This window comes from Ictidomys tridecemlineatus, chromosome 8 (genome assembly GCF_052094955.1).
Source record: "Ictidomys tridecemlineatus isolate mIctTri1 chromosome 8, mIctTri1.hap1, whole genome shotgun sequence".
In the NCBI taxonomy this organism is placed as follows: Eukaryota; Metazoa; Chordata; class Mammalia; order Rodentia; family Sciuridae; genus Ictidomys; species Ictidomys tridecemlineatus.
Genome location: NC_135484.1, coordinates 61,640,462 through 61,659,264, shown reverse-complemented (window position 1 = coordinate 61,659,264; position 18,803 = coordinate 61,640,462). Strand labels below are relative to the sequence as shown.

General features: G+C 36.2%; 1 protein-coding gene across 4 annotated transcripts in view; it reads right to left on the bottom strand.

Moving 5' to 3' along the window:
• Ascc3 (activating signal cointegrator 1 complex subunit 3) overlaps window positions 1-18,803 on the bottom strand; it is a 340,007-nt gene that overhangs the window by 87,509 nt on the left and 233,695 nt on the right. For all 4 annotated transcript variants that reach the window (XM_078019561.1, XM_078019562.1, XM_078019563.1 and 1 more), the window contains 3 exons: window positions 5,881-6,018; window positions 5,674-5,794; window positions 4,409-4,541 (listed from right to left, as the gene is read on the bottom strand). In XM_078019561.1, coding sequence (XP_077875687.1) covers window positions 4,409-4,541; window positions 5,674-5,794; window positions 5,881-6,018 — 392 coding nt within the window. The remainder of the gene's footprint in view (window positions 1-4,408; window positions 4,542-5,673; window positions 5,795-5,880; window positions 6,019-18,803) is intronic.

The following is an 18,803-nucleotide window of genomic DNA, read 5'->3' as shown; positions in this document are numbered from 1 at the left end:
ATCCAGCCAATTCCACTTTTTCATGAAGACCCGATAAAGAAACATTAACCTGTGAGGTCAGAAAAGTAAAATGATTTACTCCAACATTACACACAAGATAAAAAAGTTGGAAACTTTCTAAATACACATTAATAGAAAAATGAATAAATAAACTATAGAATATTCTACAATGGATAAAATATTAATGGCCATATCAAGGTATGAAATTAAAAAATGTAGTTAGATTTATAGTGAAGTATACACAGAGAAACTACACAAATTATATGTCTTTAAATCAATTAATTCTCACAATGTGAACATGTATAACCAACACCAAGATCAAGCATTGGTAGTGCCCTAGAAAACCCTCCTGATATGTATGCTTTTACTACCTTGCTCAAAGGGATATTCTAACTTTTGTTTTTCTTATCCTATTATAGTGGCATGTGACTCTAACACAATGTTTACCAAAAAAGTGATATAAGCAACTTCCTTTTTTTGGGGGGATAGGGGCACCAAGGATTGAACTCAAGAGCATTCGACCACTGAGCCACATGCCCAGCCCTATTTTGTAATTTTTAATTCAGAGACAAGGTCTCACTGAGTTGCTTAGTGCCTTACTTTTTGCTGATACTGGCTTTGAACTCGCAATCCTCTCTCAGCCTCCAGAGCCAGTGGAATTACAGGCATGCGACCTGTACCTGGCTACAACACTGCTCTTTATCATTCCCTATTTCAAAGGGAAAACTCAAAAAACTGTTTTTATTAGTGCATTAAACATAATTGTTTGGTTCATTTTGACATAATCATACATGCATGGAATTTAACTTGTTTCACTTTTGCTCCAGTGCTTCCTCTTTTCCTCCCCTCTTCCTTTCCCTATTTTCCTTCCTCTACTATATTGGTCTTCCTTCTGTTTATTTATTGTTTTAATTTGTGCCTTATAGATAAACATAAAGGTGAAATTCACTGTGCTATATTCATATATGTACACAGCATAATTTGGTCAATTTCATCCTGCAGTTCCTTCCATTTCCTGTCCCTCATCCTACTGCTTAATCCCATTTTTCTATTTACACTGATCTGTCCTCTATTTTCATGGAGTTTCCACCCTTCCCCCTTTTCCCTTATTTTAGTCTAGTTTCTACATATGAGAGAAAACATTTGACTCTTGACTTTCTGAGTCTGGTTTATTTCACTTAGCCTGTTCTTCAATTCCATCCATTTACTAGCAAATGTCATAATTTCATTCTTCTTCATGACTGAGTAAAACCCTATTATGTACAAATACCACATTTTCTTTATCTATTCATCTGCTGATGGGCACCTGGGTTGGTTCTATAACTAGGTTATTGTGAATTGTGCTGCTATAAACATGGATGCGACTGTGTCAGTACAGTGTATTGATTTTAGTTCTTTTGGATAAATACTGAGGAGTGGGATAGCTGGGGCATATGGTGGTTCTATTTCTATTCTTTGGAGGAATCTCCATACTGTTTTCCAAAGTGGTTGATCTAATTTGCAAACCTACCATAATGTATGAGTGTACCCCACACACACATCCTAGAAAGCATTTATTATTATTTATATTTATTATTATTATTCATATTTTTATTCTTGATGACTGCCATTCTAACTGGAATCAGATGGAATTTCAATGTAGTTTTGATTTGCATTTCCCTAATTGTCAGGGATGTTGATCATTTTTTTCATATATTTGTTGGCCATTTGTATTTTTGCTTTTGAGAAAAGTCTGTTTAGTTTTTTTCCCAATTCATTAATTGGTTTACTTATTTATTTTTTGGTGTTAATATTTTTGAGTTATTTATATATTCTGGATATTAATTCTTCATCAGAGAAATAGCTGGCAAAGGTTTTCTCCCATTCTGTAGGCACCTTTCTTCATACTCTCAAACAATTTCCTTTGCTATACAAAAGCTTTTAAATTCGATGCTGTCCCACTTAATGATTCATTTTATTTCTTGAGCTTAAGGAGTCTTTGTTAAGGAAGTTGGTGCCTATGCCAATGTTGACATGTTGACCTATCGTTTTCTTCTAGCACTTGCAAAGTTTCTTGTCTAATTCCTAAGTCTTGGATTTATTTCGGGTTGACTTTTGTGCAGTGTAAGAGATAGGGATCTAATATCATTCTTCTACATAGGGATACACAGTTTTCTCAAAAGGGAAAACTTTTGATTTCTTCATTAATTATTATGCTTACAGTGGATTTTTTGTAGATACTACAAAAGATTAAGGAGATTCATTTATATGCCTGCTTGCAATGTTTTTTTTTTTAATTATGAATCGGTGTGGAATTTTGTCAAATGCTTTTTTTAAAAACATTGATGAGGTAATTATGAGGTTTTTCTCATTTTTTTCTGTTAATGTTAATTATATTCATCTATTTTCAGATAACAAATAATCTTCATATTTAAGAAACAAACCATATTTGGCTATAATGTATTTTTATATATTGCTGGTTTTGATTTACTTTTTTTTTTTGGAGATACAAAAGTGTATCATGACATTTTAAACATAATTTTGATGCATCTATATGTTTTAAAAATTTATTTATTTATTCTAATTCATTATATATGATGTCAGAATGCATTTCAATTCATAGAACACACATACAGCACAATTTTTCATGTTTCTGGTTGTACATGAAGTAGAGTCACACCATTCGTGTCTTCATACATCTTAGGGTGATTTACTAAAATTTTGTTTGGGATTTCTACATCTGTATTCATGAGAGATACAGTTTGTTACATTCCTATTTTATAAATTTCTTATTAGGTTTTGTCATTCAAGCTATTCTGGTCTGATAAAAAAAGCTGGCAAATATGCCTATGTTTTCTAGGAGGAAGAGTTTCATTTAAACCTGATGCTATTTCTTCCTTAAATGCTATGAACAATTTACTTAAGCATCTGGGTCAGAAGATTTCTTTGTAAAAAGATCTTAAATTTAAGACTCAATTGCTTTGATAGGTAATTTGAGATTTTATTATTGGGTCAGTTTTAATAAATGATTAAAGAGAAATTTTACCATTTGATCTAAAATTTAAAAATTATTTATATAAAGTGGTTTATATTATCTTATTACCTTTTAATATCTATAGTATCATTTTATTCCTAATATTGAGATTCAATTATCAGTCTTAGTCATCTTTTGCAAAGAACCAATTTCTGTCACTTTTTACTTTTCTCTGATCCATGTTTATTGTCAATCTATTACTTCTTGCTCTTATTTACTTATTTTATACTAGGGATTGAACCTAGAGGTCTAGAGGTGCTTAACAACTGAGTCATATTCCCCATCTCTTTAATTTTTTTTTTTTTTTTTTAATTTAGAGACAGGAGCTTGCTATGTTGCTGAGTCTGGCTTTAAACATGTGATTTTCTTTCCTCACTCTTGAGCCACTAGGATTATAGGCATGAGCCACCACACTGGGCTCTTGTCTTTATGTTGTCTTGCTTTGAGTTCAATTTGCTGATGTTCAAATTCTTGAGACAGAATCTTGATAACTAATTTTTCATTTTTTCTTTTTTAACATATAAATTTTTGGTCATAATTTTTCTCTTAGCATAGTTTTAGCTGTATTTCACAGCATTTAATGCTTATTTTTCAAATTAAAAAAACAAACATTATTTGCATTTAGGATTCAACAACAACATACAATATAAATGAAAAACATGTTTGTCCTCAATGCAGTCAGACTATACTAAAGTAAAGGAGAGTATATAGAAAAGCACTATGATAAAAGGTAGAATGTGAAAAGTGTTGTATATGAGAAAATATAAATCTGAGGAAGAAAGGGTTATTTTCAACCATGAAAATAAGGGAAGATTTTGCAGCAGTAGTAGTAGTTATTGGGTCCATAAAGAAGCATGGGATAATTCTGAAATAAATTAGCAACCTAAATTATTAATTACATATCCCTTATTTTAGATATTAACTCTATTATTATGGTTATAATTTCATTTACAGATAGGCAGCCCATGGCACTGAGAAATTAAATAACTTGCTCAATATTGAGCAAATAGGTGGCTGAGCTCAGATTTCAATACAGGTAATCTGACTCCAGAGCCAATTTGGCTGCACATGGTACTGTATTTGTTCTCTTAAAATGTTATTTATTTATTTTTAAGATTTCTTTTCTTTTTGGTGGTGCTGGGGATTGAACCTAGAGCCTTGTGAATGTTAGGCAAGCACTCTATCAACTGAGCCATTCCCCAGCTCCTTAAAATGTTATTTTTTAAAAATAAAAATTATCATTAAGTATTACTGGGATAATTACAATGTTTCACAGTGAGTAATTCTTTTATACTACAAGTTTTACTCATTTTTAAGTAATAAAATGTAACCAGAAAAACACTAAAACTTGCTACAAAACAAATCCCATTTAAATTAATTTAAAGCAAAATTTACCTTGACTCTACCGGGAAAGGTTCATACAGAAATTTTTTGTAAAAGTCTTTTTTAATATCATGAACCAGAATTACAGCTTTGCCTTGGTCATCAAACTGAGGGCGCCCAGCCCTTCCCATCATCTGGAGCACATCTGTAAAACAAGAGATATTCTACAAAGTGGCACATGGTAGAAGGTATGAATTAATGATGAGGGCATGCTTCTACAACAAAATAACAAAGGAAACAATATTTTAAGAGTACATATTCTATTTGTGATGGCTATTATTAAGTTTGCTAAGTTAATATAATTTACTCAGAAAAGTTAGGACAAATTAGAAAGTTACTATGTTGTAATATTGAGTTCCCCAAAAGGTGTTTGGCACTATTAAAAGATGATAGTCTCCTTTAGTTAAATGATTAATGACGTTGGGTAAGAAATGTTACTATTTTAATTAAACAGAAAATCATAAAACTTATATAGAAAAATCTCTTTAGTGAAGCCCTTTTATTATTTTCCACAATGAATAATGTATTTATTTAGGTCTTGTCTTTTTCCTGTACATGGGATAAAAATTCTTTTATACTGCAGGAATCTGACATAAACAATGGCTTAAAAATGATAAAGTTTTACATGTATTCATTGAGTAGAAATGTATATTGAATATATATCCCTCTTCAAAACCAACTGAAAATGACTTTATTAAAATTTAAAATATCTTCATAGACTGCTCATGCATTCATTATAGCAATAAGTGCTTTGGTTCTGGAAGTCCCATGGAAGTTATCATTTCTGGTGAAATGCATTTAAAATTAAACACTAAATGCTTAATCAAAAGATTTTTTATCACTAATAATTTCTCATAGTACTTTATGAATTTGGAAGCATCAGTTATATTTTTAGTGCTTATTAACAAATTGGGTAAGTTAAAGTAAATAAAACAGCTCAGTGTTTTGCATTCTATTATTATTACAAATTTGCTTACTGTATGTTTAAATGTGACCAATTCTCAATAAAATTAATTAATAATCCCAGCTATTTGAGAAGTTGAGGCAAGAGGGTCACAAGTTTGAGGCCAGGATGGGCAACTGAGTGATATCCTGTTGTAAAATAAAACAAAAAGGAATGGGGTATTTCTCAGTGATAAAGCACTTGTCTAGCATGCTTGAGTCCATTTAAATTGTGAAGGCTAAAACAGGAGGTACACATATTAACTCATGAAAATTTAAGTTGTTAAGGCTAAACAGGAAACTTAAGGTATCTCTGTAAATTAAAAAAAAATTACCTGTAATGGGAAAATCCACATAACGTCTTGTTTTTCCATCATAATATTCTGTTCCTTTAATAATTACTAAATGAGCTGGAAAGTTTACACCCCAGGCTAACGTGCTTGTAGCAATAAGAACCTAAAAATAAAAGATGATATTATATCTAAGTAACATATAACTTTTAGGTTACTTTTAAATATGTACTCATTGGAGAAAAAAAGTACCTGAACTTTACAGTTCACAAATAGTTCCTCTACTGTTTTTCGGTCCCTTTCATGGAGGCCAGCATGATGCATTCCTATTCCAAAAGCAAGTGTCAACTTCAGGTTGGAATCTCGTACTGTTCCAATGATGTTTTCCATCTACAAATGAAAATAAAATAACAAGATGTAGGTGTATTAACTTAAAATTTTTCATTTTAAGAATTGATTCTTTTATGACATTGTATGGGCATAAAATGAAGATTCTGTTTACAGCTTTGATTAAAGTTCATTAAAAAGAAGAGTTGGTAAGAATATATGTTCTAAATTAAATGCAGATAATGTTATCTTATTTTTATGAAACAAGGAAAAAATCTGTAGACAAATGGGATTATCCTCTTAATGATTAAAAACTATTACAAATGATATGATATTGCCTATAATATTTGTGTCTCCATTCATCTCTTGTTATATAAAAGTCCTAGTCCTCCTTTTGGCTTAGTGTCAGAAATTTAGAAAATATATATAAAAATGACAAAAGAATCAGTCATATCTCCCTAGATGTACATAAATTTTTCCAACTTTCATTTTCTTAGTAAACTCTGTGAGCTTGAACAAGTCACATGACCTGTCTGAGCCTTAGTATCTATCTGTATATTAGAAATAATAATAGCAGTCTTACATATGTATTTAATTTTCGTCAAGGCTGTGTAATAACAGATCCTCTTAGCTCAATATAAATATTCTGTAATAGGTATGAATATGAATATGTTTTAAGAACATTCATGGCTATTCAAAATTGATTTCATACAGAAGCATATAAACATATCAGTATCTCCATGTTACTTTACTCTTAAAACTTCTGAATATCAGTAGATATTAAACTGGGATATTTTTGCTTACTCTGTATTTGTTTGATCAATAATGTAGTTAAACACTTTCCACATTCACAGATTTTCTCTTTGGTAAATGACTTTTTCATATTAAGTGGATATAATAGCTTATTTCTTATTACTTGTGATAGTGTACGTGCATTCTGTCTCCATTATATAAATATCTTTATCAAGCTCTTTCCATACTTCATTTTACTTACATGTATTTTTAACTTTATGGACATGAAGTTTTAAATTATTCCCTTATATCTTATTGCTTAGAAAAGTTTCCTCAAAAACATACAATAATATTCATGTGTTAGTTGTTCAACTTGTTATAGTTTAATTTTTAAGTTTAAATAATTACTTGTAACTTCTTTTTATATAAAAATTATAGTGAAAAATCAGTTTATTTTTCTTAATAATTAATCAATTATACTAGAAACATTGGTTATATAATTCTTATCTATTATAAATAGTAACTTCACTATATTGAAATTTTTTTCATCTTCTACTTTTTTTATATTTTTAGACAGATTTTATTTCCAGTCTCAATTTAGCTCACTAAATTGTAATGTCTAAATGGTTTTTGAAACTCATATTCTATAAATACCTTTGAATATTCTATCACTTTTCATTCTACATGGAAAATACTCAATGCAAATACAAGTTGAATGACTGGCAACAAGACGCTAATCATCATCATCTTCTTTTGCTTCTTCTTATTATTTTATAAAACTTATTCCTTGTAAAGAACTAAGTAGATTTGTTTAATGACAGATCTCAACTTGTCCTTAAAGCAGAGAATGACCTAAGGTGCAACACAGGAAGTTCTTTCTGGGCAACTCCATGAGGGGAGTAATGCAGAGAACAAGTAATCTGAAAAAATATGAGAATTTAAAAGAAGGAGAAATTTCAGTTATTTCTACAGATTTATCATCAAATCGCAACAGTATTCAATAGTAGAGAAGAACGTGAAAATAAGTGCATGGATAGTTTTTATACACCTGAAATAGAAGTATGAAAAACTAACATTCAGATCTCATTTCTATTTTCTCTTCTATTGACCTCCTCCTCTCATTTAATTTTCTGGCTATGCATAAATCATTAAGTAGTTCAAAATCTTCAATTAGAAAAACTTCAATTGGCTATTTCATTTTGGTAAAAATGCATAAGATCAAATTGCCATATAGAAATTACAGTGAAAAATCAGGCATTTTATCCTAATGACTAATCAATTATACTAGAAACATTGGCTATATAGTTCTTTACTTCAACTGTTTTATCCTTATTTTATTTTCAATAATCAAAAAGAAACTTAAAAAGCATGTTTATGTATAAACAAACTGTTTTACACCAATAATCCATAAAATAGGAAGGTTAGCTTAATAATGAGTATATAAAAAGTACTGCACCAACTAAGTGATATTTTAATGACATCTACATCAGAAATGTTATGTTACTTATCAACTTTCACTGAGTTAAATGCAGTACCAGCAGTTTATTATTTCATAATACACTGTGGTCACCTGATATTTCCACATTATTTACTTTATGAACCTCTAAACAGGAATATGGAGATTATTAACATAAATAAACTTTACTTTAAAATTAGCATATGTAAGCTGTCTGCAAGTGTATACTATAAAGAAAGGTGTTTATTACCCATTTTCTTTTTGTTCAATAGGTCATTGCATAAAGTATCTTCAATTTACACTATCAGGAATTATTCACTGATGTTCTTGCTCTAAAAATTACTTCCATGGATTTTTTTTCAGCTTTATAACTCAAGTAGCTACATATAACTTGTGTATTTAATAGTGCCCTATGGCAATGCCAATCATACCTAAAAGATAATGTATCATTTTTCAATGAAAAGTGAAAGGATCCTATGGCAGGAGGTCTGGAGAGGCATTATAACATCCTGTCTTTGCATCAGGGAAGGTTAGCTATTTCTCATTCTTTCCACACCCACTCTCACATAAATCAATACAGTAAAAAGAAATATTTGTCTATTTGAATGGCAAAGACTTAAAATGCTCATGAGGACAATCACAAAAAAACACTTCATTTATTATTAGATGGTTTCTGTGGAAAAATTATAAATTATCGCAATAAAAATACAAAATTTATTGTTGTTACTCAATTATTAAGCATAAAATGAATAAGACAGCCTACATAAATGTGAAAATATAATTTCTTGGATCAAATCACACATTTTCCTGTACTTAAAACTATTTCTATAGTTCAAACTAAATTTCTTCTTGATCAAAACATCATAATACAACCAAAAATTTTTAGGAAAATTTTCAGACAATGAAAGCTTAAAATATGATAATAGATGTCATTTATGAGCACTTACAATGTGTCTGTCATTGTGTTTATCTCTTTACAAAGATTATCTCATTTAATCCTTTATATAAGGTAATACAGTTCTAACATAACATCTAATTTAATCCTTTATATAAGGCAATACAGTTCTAACATAACATCTAATTAATTTGTACAACTCTGTATGATTCACATTAAAAGTCTCAGTGATTTTTGAATATTAATAATAGCCTTTCTCAATCCTGATTGAATAACAAAATTAAGACCTATAGTGGGCTGGGGATGTGGCTCAAGCAGTACCACGCTCGCCTGGCATGCGTGGGGCGCTGAGTTTGATCCTTAGCACCACATAAAAATAAAAAAATAAAGATGTGTCCACCAAAAACTGAAAAACAAATATTAAAAAAAAAGGCCTATAAAAATGTTTGGGTTACCATCTCAACTTTTCCAAGAATAGCTAGTACCATACTAGATGGGTAGGAGACAAGTTTATTTATTACAAAAAATGGATGCCTGAGGGCATTAAGGGTTAATTCTTGTTAAGACGAGCTGTACAGAATTAATAAGGATCATAATAAAAAACTTCAATAGAGAACTTTTTATTCGTTAATTTCTGTTAAACAAATATATTTTATAATGTATAGATATTTTCATATTAAACAGCCTTTGCAATATGTCTATTCACCTAATAGTTAAATAAAAATTTACTCAAAATTATACATAAAAGAAAAACATCTATGTTGCTCAAAGTAGTGGTCTTTCTTTTTTTTAGGGCAACAGGGGAATAGGCACATATGTAAACTGTTGAATCACTTACTTTAATAGAATTTTTTTTATATTTTAAATTTATTATACTCAAAAAACTTTTATAGAAAGATAGGATTCCATTTAAGTAGACACATTACTCTGTGCCTGAAATACATTCCAGTCAGAATATAATTCAGTGAGCCGATGACAACGTTGGCTCCAAAAGAAAGGAGGAGACCAGATTGGACAAGAATGAGCTAACAGATTGTGGAGCCCAATTCTGTCCTTTTGAGTGTGATATATTGTTTCAAGATGCTAAAAACCCATACTTTCTCAAAGCATATCTGTTATGCTGGTTTTCCCATTTTCACAGAATCCTCATTATCAGAACTCTGTACTCTTTTCAAAGCATGTCAGACTCAGACCATATGCCACTGAAAAATGTTTATCAATTGTTTTAAATATGTCACATCTGGTACAGATGTTAAATTAAAACATTTCCTTGTAATTATTAATTTCTGATAATATACTTCTGCATGATAAACCCCATAGACAGAAGTGAGAAATAACAATGAAAGATACACAAGACCATTCTATTGATCTACTAATAGAAAAGAATTACAGAAATACAATAAATTAAAAATAAGTTTCCAAACATTACCAATACTCCAAAATTATTTTCCTTTTTTGCCCCTTCTCAAACTCAAAGACAGCCACATTTCAAAATAGTTTACTATACTGTTAGTATATGAGCATATTTACATGTAATTAAATATAATAAATTTGGCTGGAGATGTAGCACAGTGGACAGCACTTGTGAGGTACTGGGTTTGATCCTTATCATCACATAAAAATAACATAAATAAAATAAAGGTATTACATTTATCTACAATTTAAAAATATTAAAAATGTAGATAAAGGTGATTTGAAAAGGAATATTGCAGTTAATTTTCAAAGGAACATCATCATAAAATACTTTATTAACATAAATTTAATCTGTTAAAGATCACAAGCAAAATGATAAATGGAAGATCAATCTCATCAAATATTTTTCAGCCAAAGTAACCTGTTTATAAGGTATTATTATTATCTCTGTACCATCAGTAATATATTTTTTTTAATTTTTAATTTTTTTATTGGTTGTTCACAACATTACAAAGCTCTTGACATATCATATTTCATACATTAGATTGAAGTGGGTTATGAACTCCCAATTTTACCCCCCATCAGTAATATTATAAATATGCCTTATCTGAGTATCCCTTATCTGAAATGCTTAGGACCAGAAGTATTTCCATTTCAGGAGTTTTTGGAATTTGGATATTTCCATAGACTTTACCAGTTGAGCATTCCTAACTCAAACCTCTTAAAATCGAATACTTTTTTGAGTGCTGTTACAACCTGGAACAGTTAGCATATATTGAACACTTACTATGTTTCAGTATCTTAAATCTTTCAACACCATAATCCTCACCACATTCCTATGAGGATGGGGTTATTATTATTTATAGATGAAGATATAAGGCTCAGAGCTTAAGCAGCCTATCAATGTCACATTACTTATAATGGACAGTAAGTATTGAACCCAGGAAACCTAGCTCCAGTCTATGCTTTCAACTAGAATGTCACTCCCAAATCACTGCACAAATGAGAGAATCTTCAAATAGCTACTTAAAGAAATGATATTATTTACCAGGCTCCAGGCTATTTTAGACCATAAGCAGAAAACAGTAAGATTTGAGTTAATGAGGAATGCATTAGACACACACAGAAGTTGGGAATTCTATGTAGATAAATTTATTTATTTATTTTCAAATTTATTTATTTGCTGTTGTTAGAATATTTCCACCCCTAAAAATAAAGTTATGAAAATTGGCCTTTTTTCTCTAAGAAAAAAATATTACATCTTCTGATTTCTTTACAATTTTTTAAAATAACAGATTTTATTTTTTAGAACAGCTTTAGGTTTATGTAAAATTTTAGCAGAAATCACTGAATTCCCATCTACCCCTTCCCCAAGACAGTTTAATTAACAGTAATTATATTAAGTAGTGTAGTGCATTTGTTACTATTGCTAAGACAATACAAATACAGAATTAACTAAACTCCAAAGTTTATATTAGGATTCACTCTTTTTTTAAAAACTTGTTTCTTTAATTCTAAAGTTAATTAGGTCAACCCAACTCATTTGGTGCAATCATGTTATCACTTGTAATGCTGTTGGGTTCCTCTGACAGAGTTTACATTCTTTTTTTTCTTTTAATAGCTGAGAATAGTATTATCCATGACAGTAGAATCTATTTTGAGATATTCATACAAACATGGAGTATTCTTATTCTAATTGGTATCCTAGTCTGTGGATGTACATGATGTTGAGATTCACTGTGGTGTATTAATATACATACAAAGAAAAGTTATGTCAGATTAATTCCATTTTCCTTCCTATTCGTGTTCCCTCTCCCTTCCCTTCATTCCTCTCTGTCTAATTCACTGAACTGATAATTCTCCCTCCACCCCTGTTATAGGTGAGCATTCACATACCAGAGAGAACATCTGACATTTGTTTTTTGGGGGCTGTCTTATTTCACTTAGAACAAAATCTCCAGATCCACTCATTTACTAGTGAATGTCATGAAATCATTCTTTATGTCTGAGTAATACTCCATTATGTATATAAACCACATTTTCTTTGGCAGAGTTCTTGTTGGTTACTGTTGTTTGACATTTTAGCTATTGATTTTTTCCTTCTTTTCCCCTTCCTCCCTTTCTCTATCACTCCTTTCTCTTATTGCCCCCACCCCCACCTCCAATCTCCTTTCCCACCCCACCTTCTGAGATGGGGTCTTGCTAAATTGCTGAGGCTAGTCTCAAATTCAAAGTTTTCCTGTCCCAGACTCTTCAATAGCTGGGATTTATAGGTATGCTCCACCATTAACAGCTTGATTTTTCTTTATTGCACTTTAATACCCATCAATTTCTACGTACTGCACCTTGCCTTTCTATTTTCTCTAGTCTGGATGTTGCCAGTATCCCAGTTACTGCATGGCAAAATAAGGAACACAGGCTCTGAGTTAGCTATAATGGTTTTGAGTTCCCAAGTGCCATTTGCTTTGTGTTCTTCAGGAAAAACCATCCTATCTTTCTGTTTTAGTTTCTGTATCCGCAAAACTGGGATTACAAGAATGTATCCTCCCTTAACCAGTCTCCAAAAGTGCAAAAAATAAAATCAAGAATTAATAAAGGGGATGGATTCGAACTAAAAAGCTTCTTCTCAGCAAAGGAAACTATCAATAATATGAAGACAGAGCCCACAAAGTGGAAGAACATCTTTACTACATGCACATCAGAACACTAATTTCCAGGATATATAAAGAACTCAAAAAACTTCATATCAAAAAAAAAAAAAAAAAAACAAATAGCCCAATTAAGGAACTGAAAAGACACTTCTGAGAAGATATACAATCAATCAACAAATATATGAAAAAAAGTTCAGGTTCTCTAGTAATTACAGAAATGTAAATTAAAACTATTCTAAGATTTTATTTCACTTCAGTCAGAATGGCAATTATCAAGAATACAAGCAGTAGTAAGTGTTGTTGAGGATGTGGGGATACATCGCTGGTGGCACTGCAAATTGGTGCAACCACTCTGGAAAGCAGTATGGAGATTCCTTAGAAAAACTGGAATGGAATTGTCATTTGACCCAGCTATCCCACTCCTTGGTCTTTACCCAAAGGACTTAAATCAGCATACATCAATGTTTATAGCAGCTCAATTCACAATAGCTAAACTGTGGAAACAAGCTAGATGCCCTTCAATAGATAAAGAAACTGTGGCACATTTTTGCAATGGAATATTACTCGGCATTAAAAGAGAATAAATTTATGGGATTTGCAGGTAAATGGGTGGAGTTGGAGAGTATCTTGCTAAGAAAAATAAGCCAATCCCCCCAAATGAAAAGCTGATAAGTAGATGCTGATCCATAATGGTGAGGGGCATGGGAAAAATGCAGAAATTTTAATTGAGCAAAGTAGGGGAAAGAAAGGGGGATGGGGGCAGGAAAGATAGTGGAATGAGATAGACATAATTACCCTAGGTACATGTATGACTACAAATATGGTGTGATTCAGCATCATGTAAAACTAGAGAAATGAAAAGTTGTGTTCCATTTGGGTACAATAAAAACAAAATGCAATATGCTGGCATATATAACTAATTAGAAGAAAGAAAGAAAGAAAGAAAGAAAGAAAGAAAGAAAGAAAGAAAGAAAGAAAGAAAGAAAGAAAGAAAGAAAGAAAGAGAGAAAGAAAGAGAGACAGAGAGAGGAAGAGAAGGAGGGAGGGAGGGAGGAAGGAGGAAGGAGAGAGAGGAAGGAAGGAAGGAAGGAAGGAAGGAAGGAAGGAAGGATCTTCCCAAATTCATGATTAAATATGATAATACAAATCTTTAACAAATAGTATTCTATAAATATATCAATTATCACTAAATATAATAAGGGGTTTGCCTCTTTCTTCAAAAGGACATACATGAAAACAACCAAGGAAAAATAAAATAAAATAAAATAGCTATTCACCTTGGAGCTTAAGCATCTTAAATAGATGTTTTCAATTACACAAAAATTCCATAAGGCCAACTGAATTCAAATGTCCAACACTCAGCAATTCTATAGATAATGTCAGTTTGACACTTAATATTTTAGCCTAATAGTTTCTTAAAAACTCTCCTCAGCTATTATAGGTCCAAGGTCTGACAAAAGAGAAAAGCACTTATCAAAATTTTATTTTGATAAAAAACAGGTTGTTTGAGTTGAAAATGATGTGATGGGGGTTCCAACATGGCGGCCGGCGAGGAAGCAGCGAATCTAATGTCTCCACTTTAACCGGATAAGAAAGACCCATCGGAACAGCCGCAGCCTACCTACGGAGGAACTTCTAGCATAATTCCCTGAATAAGAGAGCGCCGTGAACTGGTAGGTTTATTGGAAGTGACAGTTTGTCCCAGAGAAGTGGATCTTGGACGGCCACGCGGGCACAGAAATCTAGTCCCACAGACACCAGCCGCTCCCGCAAGCGGCCCCACCGGGAGGTTTAGCTCTCGCTCTGGGAGGAGCCGCATCACCCGCCCGGTTCCTAACCACACAGCCACAGCTACCCGACTAGACAGGTGGCCCCGCGGCGGGTGCAGAAATCATCTTCTGTAAACAGCAGCCGTTTTTGCAAGCGGCGGACACCCAGAGCGACTTGGCCCGCCCCGCCCGAAGCGGAATTCGGCCTCCGCCATCTGGGCTCCCCCTGGAAGGCCTAGGGCTCGCTCTGGGAGCAGCCGCATCACGCACCCGGTCCCTAACCACGCGGCCACAGCTACCCAACTAGACAGGTGGCCCCCCGGCGGGTGCAGAAATCATCTTCTGTAAACAGCAGCCGTTTTTGCAAGCGGCGGTCACCCGAAGCGGCTTGGCCCGCCCCGCCCAAACCGGAATTCGGCCTCCGCCATCCGGGCTCCCCCTGGAAGGCCTAGGGCTCGCTCTGGGAGCAGCCGCATCACGCACCCAGTCCCTAACTACGTGGCCACAGCTACCCGGCTAGACAGTTGGCCCCCCGGCGGGTGCAGAAATCATCTTCTGTTAACAGCAGCCGTTTTTGCAAGCGGCGGTCACCCGAAGCGGCTTGGCCCGCCCCGCCCAAACCGGAATTCGGCCTCCGCCATCCGGGCTCCCCCTGGGAGGCCTAGGGCTCGCTCTGGGAGCAGCCGCACCACACACCCGGTCCCTAACCACACGGCCACAGCTACCCGGCTAGATAGGTGGCCCCGCGGCGGGTGCAGAAATCATCTTCTGTAAACAGCACGCGTTTTTGCAAGCGGCGGACACCCAGAGCGACTTGGCCCGCACCGCCCGAACCGGAATTCGGCCTCCGCCATCCGGGCTCCCCCTGGAAGGCCTAGGGCTCGCTCTGAGAGCAGCCGCATCACGCACCCGGTCCCTAACTACGCGGCCACAGCTACCCGGCTAGACAGGTGGCCCCACGGCGGGTGCAGAAATCATCTTCTGTTAACAGCAGCCGTTTTTTGCAAGCAGCGGACACCCGGAGCGGCCTGGCCCGCCCCGCCTGAACCGGAATTCAGCCTCCGCCATCCGGGCTCCCCCTGGGAGGCCTAGGGCTGGCTCTGGGAGCAGCCGCATCACCCACCCGGTCCCTAACTACGCGGCCACAGCTACCCGGCTAGACAGGTGGCCCCGCGGCGGATGCAGAAATCATCTTCTGTAAACAGCAGCCGTTTTTGCAAGTGGCGGTCATCCGGAGCGGCTTGGCCCGCCACGCCCGAACCGGAATTCGGCCTCCGCCATCTGGGCTCCCCCTGGGAGGCCTAGGGCTAGCTCTGGGAGCAGCCGCATCACCCACCCGGTCCCTAACTACGCGGTCACAGCCACACGGCTAGACAGGTGGCCCCGCGGCGGATGCAGAAATCATCTTCTGTAAACAGCAGCCGTTTTTGCAAGTGGCGGTCATCTGGAGCGGATTGGCCCGCCACGCCCGAACCAGAATTCGGCCTCCGCCATCTGGGCTCCCCCTGGGAGGCCTAGGGCTAGCTCTGGGAGCAGCCGCATCACCCACCCGGTCCCTAACTACGCGGTCACAGCCACACGGCTAGACAGGTGGCCCCGCGGCGGGTGCAGAAATCATCTTCTGTAAACACCAGCCGTTTTTGCAAGCGGCGGACACCCGGAGCGACTTGGCCCGCCCCACCCGAACCGGAATTCGGCCTCCGCCATCCGGGCTCCCCTGGGAGGCCTGGTGCTCGCTCTGGGAGCAGCCGCATCACCCACCCGGGCCCTACCACGCGGTCGCAGCTTCCCGGCTCTACAGGTGGCCCCTCCGGCGGGCGCAGAGGTCCAATCCCGCAAACACCAGCAGCTTCTGAAAGTGGCGGCGGCCTGGAGCGGAGTGGCAGCCCAAACCGGCAGACGCCTCCGCCATATCGGCTCTCCCGGGAGGCCCTGCTCTCGCTCGGCGAACAGCCAAACCACCCGCTGGGATCTTAACCACGCAGACACAGCTACCCCGCTCTTCACGTGGCTCCCGGTGGCCCGACTCAGCTAGAAGGGTCCCCGCATGGCCCCGTACATGGCCATGCCCTCCGGGCTCTGCTAATAGCCCCGCACACCTGGCGAACAACCGGGAAACTTCAAAATCTCTCTGTGGGCGTGACCGCAAGGACCAAAGGACTCTCGACACCCAACTCCCCTTACTGCCAGAGTCAGGCAGACCTGAGACCCACCAACGGAACAGGCCTAGAGGCCTGCCAGCATGGTAGATACGCCACTCCATTTGGAGTACGGGGGCAGAGCAGAGCAGCCGCCCGCATCCGGATCAGGCCCAACGACCCGAAGGGGTGATAGTCATATCGCCACAATTGGAGGGGGGGCAGAGCAGACCGCCACCCGCTCCCGCAGGGTGGGCAGACCTGCGAACAACCGGCAGAGCAGGCCTAGCGGAATGCCAGCGTGGTACTGAGATCACCCCAACTAGAGAAGGAGCACAGCCACTACCCGCCCTGCAAAGGAGATTTTTCAATTATACAAGAGCAATATAAATAATTAGGGGGAAAAACTCATAATCACAACAGTTTCACCAAGCAGAAAGAAACGTGAGCAGCATGAAAAGACAAGGAAAGAAAGGGCCACAAGCAATGCAGGTCAACTCAACTTTCGAAGAGGTAATAGCTGCAACAGATGGAATGTCAGATAAAGAGTTCAGGATATATATGCTTCAGATGATCTGGAGTCTCAAGGAAGACATGAGAGCAAAATCAGACAATGAAAGATCACATTGACAAACAAATCCAGGAAGTAAAAGATCAATTTCACAGGGAGATAGAGGTAATAAAAAACAAACAAATAGAAATCCTAGAAATGCAGGAAACAATAAACCAACTTAAAAACTCAATTGAGAATACTACCAGCAGAGTGGATCACTTAGAAGAGAGAACATCAGACAATGAAGACAAAGTATTTCAACTGGAAAAGAACATAGACAGCTCAACAAGTCTGCTAAGAAACCATGAGCAGAACATCCAAGAATTATGGGACAATATCAAAAGACCAAATTTAAGAGTCATTGGGATACAAGAAGGCAAAGAGCTCCATACCAAAGGAATAAACAGTCTATTCAGTGAAATAATACGAGAAAACTTCCCAGACTTGAAGAATGAGACAGAATCCCAAATCCTAGAAGCCTACAGGACGCCGAATGTGCAAAATCATCAGAGATCCACACCTAGACACATTATAATGAAGATGTCCAACATACAGAATAAGGAGAGAATCTTAAAAGCTGCAAGAGAAAGAAAGCAGATTACATTTAGGGGCAAACCAATCAGGATAACAGCTGATCTCTCAACACAGACTCTGAAAGCTAGAAGATCCTGGAAAAACATATTTCAAACACTGAAAGAAAATGGGTTCCAACCAAGAATCGTGTTTCCGGCGAAATTAAGCTTCAGGATAGAAGATGAAATTAAAACCTTCCACGATAAACAAAAGTTAAAAGAATTCGCAGCTAGAAAACCATCTCTTCAAAAAATCCTTTGCAAAACATTACAGGAAGAGGAAATGGAAAATAACATTGAAAACCAACAATGGGAGGTAGGACAGTAAAGGGGGGAAAGTAGTCAAAGAGAATAACAGGTTTAGTAACATCAATAAACAAATATGGCTAGAAGAACAAACCAGATCTCAATAATAACCCTAAATGTTAATGGCTTAAACTCACCAATTAAGAGACACAGGCTAGTAGAATGGATCACAAAAGAAGACCCAACAATATGCTGCCTACAGGAGACGCATCTGATAGAAAAAGATATTCATAGACTGAAGGTGAAAGGTTGGGAAAAATCATACCACTCATATGGACTGTGGAAACAAGCAGGAGTGTCCATACTCATATCTAATAAAATAGATTTCAAGCCAAAGTTAATTAAAAGGGATAAAGAAGGACA